The sequence below is a fragment of the Emydura macquarii genome, unplaced genomic scaffold, assembly GCF_026122565.2.
Source record: "Emydura macquarii macquarii isolate MOO-44397 ecotype Brisbane River unplaced genomic scaffold, CSIRO-AGI_Emac_v2 contig_1483, whole genome shotgun sequence".
NCBI lineage: Eukaryota > Metazoa > Chordata > Testudines > Chelidae > Emydura > Emydura macquarii.
The window spans coordinates 1,375,428-1,387,722 of record NW_027131620.1 but is presented as its reverse complement, the minus strand read 5'-3'; the positions used below and the strand labels follow the sequence as shown (position 1 = coordinate 1,387,722).

Below are 12,295 nucleotides of genomic sequence, written 5' to 3'. Positions count from 1 at the left end.
CAGACAGAGGGAGAGAGAGACTGCTGCTATTCATGGATTTTGAAGCACAGATGTATGCTCGTTGTATGTTGAAAATCCTTGAAGTATTATTTCAAGACTTTCATAAATAATTATCCTTAAAATCATCCCTGGGGTAACGCCATAAACCTAGGTGCACTTAGACCCAAAGTGAATATTGACCCTTAATTTTAATCTTGATTGTTTTTTATTATATTTCCATTTAAATGGGTTGATCCAATGGGAGCAATGAAGAAGTTCATCCTGGTTCTCGAGACAATACTAATTCCAGTTGTATTCCCCATTTAAGTATAGGGACTATTGCTGGAACTGGTAATACCTCTAAAACCAAAAAAACTGTCTAAATGCTCCTGTTGCACTTTTCTTTAACATACTCTTTAGAAAAAGGGCTTTAAAGCTTTTAAACACTTCATGCTTTTACCAGAGATGCTTGTGTTTAGTAAGGGTTTGTTTTCCGTCCTAGCTGAGCCTGCAGTGAACGCTCTCTGTGCCATCCCATTAATTTTCATGGCGACATACGGTCGTGCGGCAAACAAGTTCTGATTTCCTTACATGTGGGATGTAGGTTCTAGTTTGTGGGAGAAAATTCTCAGTCAAACTCCAATTCAAAAATACTTGTGAGAACTCCAGATGGAATAAGGAGAAGGACTTACCTGTGTTAAGGAATAGGAGGAAGGAAAGTGGTGTAACTGCTCTCTCTTTTCACACGGCTGCATTATGAAAGTCGTCCATTGAAAGGGTCACGTTTTGGTCTCTTCTAAATCCATAGTAGTTTTGCCATCAACTTCAATGGGGTCAGGAGCCGGCCACAGCTGCCTAATGCCACTCATCTGATTGTTGCACAAACTGATCCCCTCGGACAAGCCTTTCTCTCTTCTTCCCCTTTATTCTGTATAGCTGGCTTTTCCCCTGTCTGTTCTGTTTTCCCTTTGGCACCGTGTTCCTGTCTCTGGTTCCTGATCAGCACCCTCTGGTGTTTTACTGACTGGGAATGCTTTTCACAGGTACCAGAACCAAAGATGCTAAAGGTTTGGGCCGTTCTCCTCTTCTGCGGCCTGCTGGCCCCGTCTCAAGGGCTAGATGTGGGTGCTACGGTTATTAACAGTGTGACGGCAAATGGACTAGAGAAAAGTAAGCTTGATTGAAATTAAATTAAATTCCAAGTTGTGGAAGGGGTCAGATTTGTTATGGTTTTCTGAACCATTTTGTCCCTCCCTTCATCTGATCCTACAAAGAAAATCTGGAGCCAGTACCAAAGTCACTGTGTATCGGTGACCATGATAATCATCCTAATTCTTGCACTTAAAGCACTTTGTACCCAAAGATTTCCAAGGACTTTACACCGGTGGGTTCATATCACCAAAGTGTGGCATGGGGAGGGAAGGGGAAGGGATGTGCCCCAGGTTACACAGCCCGCCTTACCTATCTAACAGTTAGGTCGTATCTTCAGCTATAGGCGATCTGCTCTCTGGAGGTGACATTCTGCAAAGCGTGCTCGGAGCAGTATCCGGGGGCAATGGAGGACTCTTGAACCTGGGAAATCTGCTGGGCCCTGGCCTGTTAGGGTAAGTCAGGATGCACCCACGGACTGATTTATGGCCCATGGGGAGGAACTGGTGTGACCAGCTTCCAAAGAAGAGCACAAAGATGTCGCAAAAGGCAGGGCTGATGTACAGCCCCATTCTGGATACGAGCAGCCCCCTCCCCTCTCCTCTCCAATCCCTTTCTAATGAGCGAAAGAATCATCTGCTAGGGCGTGCTATTTGTAGTAGTTACTGTCAGCCTCAGAATCACCCACTTGTGCACCCTGCACACTCAGAGCACGGGCCACCCCAGTAACATCCCTCTGCTGGTCTGAGTCATGGAGAAGCAGTGGAGAAGCTCCCCCATGCTCTTTAGGGGAGTCAAGATTGGAGCAAGCATCTTCTCCCACATGGTGCTGAGACAATGTTTCCAGGTATGTGCCTATGCACCTGGCTGTCCGGAACGTGACCCGTTATCAATATGAGCAACGTCATAAGTGTTGAACCCATGTGTGCTTCACAGCCACCCCTGGTAACTCCTAAGGCACCATCACTCACCCACCGCTTGCTCTTTTCAAGCACGATGCTGAAATCACAGTTGATGGGTTTTTCCTCCCTCCACGCTGAGATGCTAAAGTATTAACAACTGCTGCAGGCCCTTGAAGGGAAAACCAGATACCCAGTTCCAATCGTGCAGGAGGGAGAGTTTGGGCAGCTTCCCAGCACACAGTGGAATTAAGGCCCTGTGAAAACATAGCTTTAACTCCCGCGGGAAAACCCCCCTAGGTCATGACACTCCTCCAGGAGGGAGCGAATGCACCTCAGCGTTGTCATTTTATGGTGGGCTTCTTGGTCTGTTTCATTCTCCAGGCTGGAGATTAAAAATCTCACTCTCCCCAAAGTGTCGCTAAAGCTCCTGCCCGGAGTGGGGGTCCAGCTGAACGTCAATACCAAAGTGTCTGTTGATGGCAAAGGGTGAGTAGCCTTCCTTGGAGGGGGCCATAGAGCAGATGGATGCAACACGAGAAAACTCAGACCAGGCCGCATTCTCCCCGTTCCTCCCAACTACCTGTGGACGGTCGTTCCTTTCAAAGGCCTGTCGATATCAGGAGGGGTCCTTTATTACCCACATTTCCACCTTTAAAAGTGCACATGGCGCAATTAAATGTCAGAAATAACACTGAAAGGGTAACGTGAAACTGTTGGGAGTTGAAGTCGGAAAGCCCCCAGTTTAGCATGAAGACATGTCCTGTTGAGAGGCCGTTAGCCTCGCCTTGCTCACAGAGTCAGCCAGCAGGGCCGGTTGTTAAGATGGATGTAATTAATTCCTCGGTCTGCTTTCAGCCTTCTAGGCAGAGTGCTCCGGCTCCAGGCGGAAGAGAACATTGCTGCAAGAGCCAGACTGCTGCAGGACAACGTGGGCGTTCCCAAGTTAACTGTTGAGGACTGCAAGATCCAGCTTCTTAACATTCGGATCCCCCTTAAGTGGGTACCACAGAGATCTGCTCGACCACAGTAACAGTGTGCTGCAGATGGGCCGCCATCAGCCATTTTTACTATTAGTCTTCAGAGAGAACAAATTTGCTAATTCTTGGAGATGATACTTAGGATACTTAAGTGCTGTATTCATTTTCTGCGAATACAGCCAATGTTCCTTTCCGAGGTTTGGCTCAAATGGCCAAAGTACAGTTTCTGCATTGTGCTGCGCTATAGATGGATGCATATTAATGCTAATACTGGGCCAGATCCTGAGTTTATTGCTTAGGTATTAATATCAGAACAAAATCCCAGCCCTGGACTGTGCAGAGGACACCTGAGGCTGCGAACGAGCAGTTAGGTTTCTCTGGTGCTGATTATATTAATTTTCAAGTTACTAGCTGGTATCACTTTTAACTTCCTATTCTGTTATTGTTTAGTTTGCTCCGACTTCCTCTGAATGTCCTAAACAATGGCCTTAAAAACATCCTGCCTGGAGCGGTAAGTCTGCAAAGCTCCTCAGACAAGTGTCAAAGGGATTCCTGAAAAGCCCAAGTGTGCAAACAATGAGTCAGCTGAGCGGGCCCTGTTGCACTAAGTCACTGGGACTCCTCTTCTTCATGTGAGCAAAGGCTCACTCCCCAAAGGAGGGCCTAGCCCACCCTTTTGAAAACTTGGCCCTTTGGATGTGCAATAGCATGTTTTTATGTGCCTAGCTATCTGCATGTGCTCTTCGTTCTCGTAAGCGTTCCCAGTCAACATGTACGTGAATTAATTGTGCATTTTGTGCGCATAAGCTGTGAAAATCTTGTCCCTGAGCTAAGATTCCCTCGGGTACAGAGGGTCCACCCACTGTCCTGTACAGAAGTTAAACCCTGTGCACCACAGTAGTACCCCTTCTCAGAGGCCAGGACTGGTCCTTCGTTCAGCAGCAGAGAGGGTGTGGAGCGGAGAGGGGAGCGTGTTTTCTAAGAGGCTTCCCCATGCAGGCGATGAACTTCCTGGGTTGCATTGCGGCAGCTTCTTGCCAAGCTCATGAACTTAAAATTAATTGTAATATTAACGTACTGGTCTGATACAGCCTGCTACAGAGCCCAGCTACTCTTGAGAGTCGTGGGCACTAAGACCTTTCCCCTGTGTTACAGTTGTGTCCTTTAATTGATACCGTCCTCAACACTGTGAACACTCAGCTGGGCACCGTGAACTGTAAGTATCTCAGAACTCCCTTCCCGTTCCAAAATATTCCCTGGTTCCTGGTTCAATTCAGCACTTTGTAGCTACCCAATATGAAAAGTTATCTGATTGTACAAGAGCTTTTCACCTAAAGCATCTACTGGATTTTCTAAACCTCTTATCTGTTGTTAAACTGACCCACAGCAAAAGATGCAGCTGCAGACTGCAGGTGGTAGAAGCAATCAGTGCTCTGGTGCTGGAGGGGAAATTCCTTCTAAAAAAGAGTGATCCAAAGAACTTGTGATGGGAAACAAACGCTGCGGGGGAAAGAACTCTGTGAAGTTTCTGATAGAGAAGCTACTTGAAAAGTTCAGTGGCTAATGTGGGACTTTCCACAGGGAGTCTGCATTCTTGTCCATTCTGGGGCCACTTGGTAATGAGAGATCTTCTCACAGCTCAGTTCAGATCCAGTCCTACAGCTCTGGTCAGAGTGACCCAGACACGCAGCTGGGTATTTCTCTGCACAGTCTCCCCAATTGCAAGGGCTGCTGCCCTCAGAAGAGTGCCGGGCATAGGGTGATTGGGGATACCCAAGAGTACTTTGTGCAAAAGCTTTTTTGGGACAGGGATTGTCTTTTTGTTCTGTGTTTGCACCTAGCACAGTGGGGTCCTGGTTCATGATGGGTCTCCTCCATGCCACAAGAATACAAGAAATAAGAAATAATTACAAGAGGAACAGAGAGCAGGAGCACTTACCCTTCATCACATTTGAAGAGAATGTCTTTGTTTCCCTGTAGCTGTGGTCCCACTGGGCGTGCTAGGAAATCTCCAGTACACTTTATCGAGCCTCCCCGTGGTCAGTGATGGGTCGATCAAACTGGATTTAAATGTAAGTGCCGTCACTTTCCTTAGCATGAGCATCCCCGAGGCTGCAGTGCTGGATGAGTCTTGTGGTCCCCTTCGGGGTGGCGACTGTTCATCAAAGGAGCCTCCTGCTTCCCTGTTGCCTTCAGCAGAGGACTCCTGTGAAGAGGCTGCTGACTGCAGCCCAGCAACTGGCCATGTTATTGTTGTCACTTGGTCACTCTCTGTAGACTTCGCTACTCACTGAAGCTTGATGGCCGGGCATAAGAGATGAACAGCAGCTTAGATATTGGTTCGTTTAATACAACCATGTTAAATTGATCTTCAGTCAGACGCCCCTAATGTTAGAGTTTCATAAAGCGACAACAGTCCCACTTAATAGAAGGTTCCATTTCTAAAGGGCGGGTTCATGGTTAATGGATGTTATAAGACATCAGGTGGTTATAAGACATTGATGGTTACAAGGACGTCAGCAGAAGATGTTACAGATGTTTGTAAGCCATGGCTATAAGCAATCTTTTGATCTGTTGGATCCTTTCACAATTGATTAACCCTTTATTAGAACATCTATGAATTGTGCACAGACCATTTATAAACTCTCTCTGAATGGACTCTTACTGTACAGTGTGGCCGCAATGACAGTCGCCTAATGAGGCGTGCATTTCATCACGGGGAGTTTATGGATGTCCCGCCCTTCTAAAATTTCTTTCAGGCTGTAGTTAAGGATCCGCTTGGCAATATAATCAGCGACCCCACATGCTCAGCAGCTCCCATCTCTCTGCCGTTGGTAGGCAGCTCTTCCCAGCTTGCCCTCCCAGCATGTCTCCTTACTTCGGTGCTCAAACTGCTGCTGGTGCCTGAGAAACTCAACACAGACATCACAGGACAAATGGTGAGCACTGCAAACTGGAAGGGATGCATTTCCTTTGAGCCGTCTCACCAGGCATACCACCTTTAGGCACCCTCGTCTGGTTTTGCTCTTAGAATAACCTCGGGACACTTTGACTCGTTTGAGTGAGATTGCCTGCCTTGTAAATGGGGCTTGGTCTCGTACAGCACGGGGATGGACTGCTGCATATGTGAACAGAACACAAGATAAAACCAGTGATGAGCAGGGGAACCTGATCCGGTCTTAGTGAGAGGGACTGCATGGCCACAGGCTTCTATTTGCCTGGTCGTAGGAGTGAGGGCAAAGACAGGAGAGTGCAGCTGTGCACCTCCTCGGCAATTAAGCCCTGGTCTCTTGAGATGCACGCATTTTCTGCCGATACCTGCATATTTTTTACCCTGCGCTCTTAAGAGTAAGGGCACAATGGGCTTGAGGCTTCTGCTCAGTGCACATGACTGACAACTCAACTTATCTGTGCCCACGTAGCTCTGCTCACCTCTGTGTGGAGCATAGCAAGCACAGGCTTCCTGCAACTCCCCGAGCAAAGACTTGCAGGAGATCAAGGCTATGAGACCCTGGATGTCAGCTTGCTAGTAATTAACGGCTATCAGTCCCAGGGGTCAGGTTCAGCCCTGGAGCAGGCAGAGAAGTGACAGCAGAGATGAATCTGGGTTGCACATTTCTCCATGCATTATCCACTGTATCTGCATAAGCTCAGCAAACTGCATTATCTGCTGCCAGTAGAAAAACCTGAGAATTTGGTTGTGCAAAGGAATGTTAACAGGGATAATGGTTAATGTGTGATCCATTTCTTAAAGCAATTCGGCTAGTTGGCTCACTTTGTATTTCTCCCCCAGCTTCCCGCTAACATTCTGCAGGTCACCTCTGCCCTTCGCTCGATTATTCCTCAGGTCAGTGATTTTACTTTTTTTCCAGAATTTTTGCCATATCCCTCTTAGCTCCAAAATCTTCTGCTTCTTGCTGTAACTGAGTCTTGATGACTTTGCACAGGTTTCTGATCTGCTGCCAGCGTCACAGCAACCGTTGCTGAAGATCAAAGTTCTTGACACTCCAGTCGTGTCTTTGCAAAATGGGGCAGTCACAGCGCGCCTCCCTGCTTCCATTGACGTTTCCCTCTCAGATTCGCCCCAGAAATCTCTCTTTGTTCTGGATGCTGTAAGTATAAATATAACAAGGTCCGATTTACTCCCATTGAATCTCAGGGAGTAGGGGCTAGTCCACTGGGGCTTGCTGGGGCTTTATCCAGAAGTATCATGATGACTTTCAGTTTTGGATAAAGCCATTGAAAATGGGCTCTGTGATGAGTTTTACCATTGTCGGTTGTTCTCTTAAGCACTGCAGCACTTTGACATGCAAAAGTCCTTTTGTTTCCAGTGCACTTAAAAAGAAGGCAGGACTTGGCATCTTATAAAATGCACATAATAAAACACAACTGGGAAAAACCCAAACAGCTCTGAACAAAGAAGGGAAGTCAGAATATTTCGTGCAGAAATCACATGAATGCCATCTACGGAAAGGTTCTAGCTTTGCTCACAAGGAGGCGTGTTCTGCCTTCGTTTGGGCTATTTCCAGATATCTTGATTTATTTTCAGTCTTGGAAATGGGAGAGGATGGAATCAATTTTTGCTTTATTTTGTTGCTCTAATTGCAGGATACTGTTTTGAATGCCCAGCCTACCATTGCAGACAACAAACTCCGCCTCTCCTCAACTCTGGAAAGGTAAATGGGGCTTCGTCCCTTGTGCCTTATTCATATTGGAAGGAATATTCCTCACAGGAACAACTAACAGGCAGTGAACAAAACAAGACTAAATGGAAAAGCATATTTAAATACAATACAAAGAGTTAATCATTCTTTACACTGGGTTATGTGAGCTCACTTCCGTGATGATGGATATTTGAAATGTGGACCCTGAAAACACTAAAAATAATTAGAGACCTTTAGTTACTGAAAAGCTTCCCTCTATTTTCAGTTTGGTTTTCACAAAAATGGTTCCTTTACATGCATGAGACAAATTCAAGGCCAATGGAATCTAATTCCAACTCAAAGACTTCATTAGAGTTGGACTTCATAGTATTGTTACAGTAAGTGTAGTCTACGGAAATCAGTTCTGGCACATCAAATCCTAGATTTTCCAAGTTCTTTTGATTTAATCATAAACTGTTTGTGTGAAACTATGGTACCATCCCTGTGAAATATTGATTTTTTCTAATGTGTCTTTCCACCAGCGATGCAGATACTGGAAAAGTTGCTATAGCATATCATGGTCTCTGACTCTGTCTTGACTTTTTTCATTGTTTGTAGCGTCAACCTCAGTCTGGCTTCTTCACAAATTGGCCCAGTCAATGTAAGTTCATGACCTCCCTGACCTATTCACGGTGAAACATACACTGAATAAAGTACAATGAGGATGGAGACTGTATCCAAGGAATAAGAGCGAAAGTTTTAATAAGTGTTGGTCTCCAAGCTTTTCTTGTAGAAGAAAACTATTGTTATCACACCCTTGTAGCGGATTATTTTCATCGACTCATCTATTATCATTCACACAAATCCATTCTGATTTCTAAGAATTGTGTTTGGATATATGAATTAATTTCACACGTTGGAAGCATGTTGTGAGTATGTGAAGGTTGCGGGAGAGGGTGGGAGGAAATGGAGCATAATTACCTGTAAGTCATTTCTGAGATGAACACACCCACTTTAAGTCTTGAAAAAGTTGGGAAACCTTTCCTAACATTTGCATTTTAAAAGTTCCACCACTCAGTTTTCTATCCCTATCGGCATCGTCCGAGAGAAAAAGCAGCTTTGATATCCATAAGCTGTACTTCTCAAATACCTAGCCTTTGGCAGCACTAGTGGGCAGAGAACAGCAGTTCACATCATTAGGTGTAAGACAAGTGGGAGATTCCAAAGCAACCACAGGCCTCTTGATGATCACTTACAATAAAAAAGGTGCATCTTAGATTGGACTAACGGGATCCTGATGAGCAGATTACTGAAGGTAGCGGAAGGCACCTTCTATCTATAGAAGAGAGTTAGATGTACCATAGTATCTGAGCACCTGATAATTTTTAATGTATTGACGGAGTGCTATTATCCCCATTTTATAAGAAAAGAGTCCGAGAGAAACTAAAAGTCTAGGACACAGCAGGGAATTGAAGCTGGGTCTTCCGAGTCACGGGCTGTCCTCCTCTTGTGATCTGTGAGATGGTAATATCTGCAACCTGAGCAATGATTGCTTACTAAAGACAGTCCGATGATAACAGCTGGCAGGTGGGGGGACATTCTGACCTGGAGACTAAGTGGATCAAATTTGATGTCTCCATAATGAAAGAGCAGATGCTTTCTTTCTCAGTCATAAAATACATAATCACGAAGACATTTCTTTCTCCATTGCAGGTTACAGGTCTTGAACCATTAATGAGTAACCTACTCGGCGCTGCGTACGTGCCACCCATCAATGGTACAGTCTTTATATTTGAGTCCTCTATCTCTTAGAGTCCAGGATGTCTTTCAGAGCACTCTTGTCTTTCCTCATTGGCTGCTATCACATCATTTAGCACAGGGCTGATTGCTTCTGCTTGTTTATTTCAGCTGCTCTGGACGTGGGAATTCCTCTGCCTAATCCTCTTAACCTGAACTTGGAGAACAGTCTTGTCAAGACCATTGATGTAAGGGTTTGCTCATTTCTTCATGTTGTTTTCCGGTAGAGTTTCATGATAATCTCTCTCTCTGGATTCTCACTTGCTCAGACTTCGCAGTACCGTACTCTTAGATTGTCATTGTCCTGAATTTTCAAGAGGAACCTCAGTTCTGTCTCTGAATTTGTATCTACATTTTTTCTTCTGTTTATTTTATAGTACATTGTTGACTAAGCCGCTGCAATCAAATATTTAGAGATATACATTGTGTCCACAAAATTGGACACACAATTATTTGCAGATGTAAAATACGGCAGATAATTAGAGGCCACTTTAAATCTAAATATCCCACTTTGTCAGTTTGGTAAAACCTTACAAAGCCTGTTGCTTTATTTGGGAAACAAATCTCTTCTCACCATAGGCTGAATGGGACACAGAGCTAAATGTTCACAGTGCAGGAGCCACATACTGTAGCAATTTCAGATATGTGTGTGTCTTGTCAAATCTTCTCTTCTTACTCTAGGTCATGGTTTGTAACTTCCTATCCTGTTCCACTCAGGTTGTCTCCTGAGATGAGACAGCCAGTCATACTAACCCATGTAGTTGCTTTGTGAGACAGATACATTAAATGTTTGCTATAGATTGGATTTAAACCTCCATCTGATTTCCACTTGTGATCAAAACTAGGGCCATTAACCCCAGTGCCCTACGCACGGTACTATAGCACTAAATGGTCCCTGTAGCAGAGGTGAGAAAAATTGGTGCCAATGCCAATGAGAAAACTGAATTCTCTTGACTGTGTGACTTTTCTCTCTGACAGAATACTTTAGTGATTAACGCCTTGGGCTAAACCCTTCTACCAGGATGGAGAGAATTCAAGAATGAAGAATCCTGCATTTTCTGACTTTTGTTCCCCATAACATTTTGAGTCAAGACGTTGACTATAGAAACAAAGTGTTGTTCTGTTTCTAATCATTGAATTAAGTTGTAGAGAAGACTTAGCAGAAATGAAATTTTCACTTAATTAGTTGAAAATATTTGGGATTTTCTAAGCAAACTTCTGCAGTCAGCTGTAAACTTCAGGAGATTTTGGAGCGTAGAGCCCTGCGCTGTGCACGGGGTGCTTTACGTTTCTTGTGTTACCCTGTCAATAAAAGCTTCCATTGTCTCAGCATTCCTGGTGTGGTTTTCTTCTCCATTTGCTGTGTGACTCAGGTTGTCAAAGAGCTTTTCTGCTCCCTTCACTCCCACTGTCACACAACTAATACAGAAAATTTGCATCTGACAATACGCTGACAGTTTCTGATGCAGAAGGGGTAACCGTCGTTACTGGTTTGATAGGGTGGGACGACAAGGGTCACATTTCTGGAGTTCAGCACAATGCATGAGCCAAAGCAAATGCATGCCTGCAATGGGCCGCGCCCCGTCTCAGCCTGCTCTGAGACTTCTGTCTTGTAAACACCGTTGGGTACTTTATTTACAGTCATTTAATTCCTCCACCAAAACCTTGCTGTGTGGCCACACTTTTGTGCTGCGCCTCAGCTTTCTAACCCCTGCTCCAGACGGCGGGTGAGGAAGGGAGTCTACTCAGAGGACTGCCCTTGTCAGGCTCTCCTCGCCTTCCGCTTCTCATCTTCTCTTCCCCTCTGAGGCAGCCTTCCTGCTAATGGGCTCATTAGCCCCACTCTGGCCTGGCACTCGGGTACACCTCTGTACAATTAGGCCTTCTCAGGGAGGCGGGGCATATTTAGTACCAATAATGACCCGAGTGCTGGCTCAAGTGCTAAATTGTGTCCTCCCCGGTACACTGAGCCAGGCAAAGCCCCACAGATCCGTGCACAAACCAGTGACGTGCAACAGTGCCCTTAGGAAGGCTTCCATTCGGCTTGGCTATATCTAGGCAATGTTACCTCTGTGTTTGCACTCTCCTCTCTGCCCCCTTTCAGCTGCTATGCTTGCCTGGTAGGAGCAAGTCCTCTGCTCCCTGGAGTACAGCCTCTCTCCTGACCTGGCCTCGTCACGGGCGTGTCAGCGCGCCTCACACTCATGAATGGGTTTTACCCCGTCAGGATTATCCCCATTTTACAGGCGGAGCGCTCAGGCACAGGGGAGACCCAGGGGTTTGCTCAGGGCCCCACAGGGAGTCTGTGGGTGAGTCAGAAACTGCACGCAGGTCTCTCGAGTTCCAGCCTAGTTCCTCCCAGCTAGACCAGCCTTCCTAGCCGCGGGACTCTCTTACGTGCTGCATTGGAACAGCTGAGCAGAGGCGAGGCGGTTCCTTGCTCACCTCACTGCATGCAGCGCCGCACCCCGTCTGCCGGGCGTTTCAAAGAGACTCGTCGAAGGACACGCCTTAGCTGCACGAGCACGAGATGTGCTCCCCACACGATGCCAGACGAGGTCACCAAGGCCGAACAGCGGAGCAGGGCCAGCCCTGTATGCTCCTCAGCTGCACCTGGGGATCTGGGCTGGAAATGGCTTCGCAGTTTACCCACCAATGGCCTGGTTTCAAGGGGCTGGGTAGCCCTGGGCCCTCTTGACACACACGCAGCACCCACACCTGTTCTCGATTAGTCCTTCAATCACTCTTTGTCGAAGGAGTGGCTGTGCTCCTTGAGCTTCTGTTTGCTGCGTTTATACGGTATGTGTGTGATCGGTGCATGAGGGCCACGTTCAGATCTAGTGGTAGC

General features: G+C 46.1%; 1 protein-coding gene across 1 annotated transcript; it reads left to right on the top strand.

The window, feature by feature from the left end:
• Positions 1-1,037: 1,037 nt before the first annotated feature.
• Positions 1,038-10,772, top strand: LOC137157242 (BPI fold-containing family B member 3-like). The gene is made up of 14 exons (XM_067554536.1): positions 1,038-1,149; positions 1,469-1,583; positions 2,412-2,516; positions 2,886-3,030; positions 4,163-4,223; positions 4,988-5,079; positions 5,767-5,946; positions 6,801-6,854; positions 6,955-7,119; positions 7,616-7,683; positions 8,269-8,311; positions 9,364-9,427; positions 9,559-9,635; positions 10,426-10,772. Exons 1-14 carry the CDS (start codon positions 1,038-1,040, stop codon positions 10,453-10,455), a joined length of 1,311 nt encoding a protein of 436 aa, XP_067410637.1. The 3' UTR covers positions 10,456-10,772.
• Positions 10,773-12,295: the final 1,523 nt, after the last annotated feature.

Coding starts and splice junctions, on each gene's coding strand:
- LOC137157242 (XM_067554536.1), top strand. CDS start 1,038: ATGCTAAAGGTTTGGGCCGTTCTCCTCTTCTGCGGCCTGCTGGCCCCG. Junction 8,312..9,363: donor CACAAATTGGCCCAGTCAAT/GTAAGTTCATGA, acceptor TCTCCATTGCAG/GTTACAGGTCTTGAACCATT. Junction 9,428..9,558: donor GTACGTGCCACCCATCAATG/GTACAGTCTTTA, acceptor TGTTTATTTCAG/CTGCTCTGGACGTGGGAATT.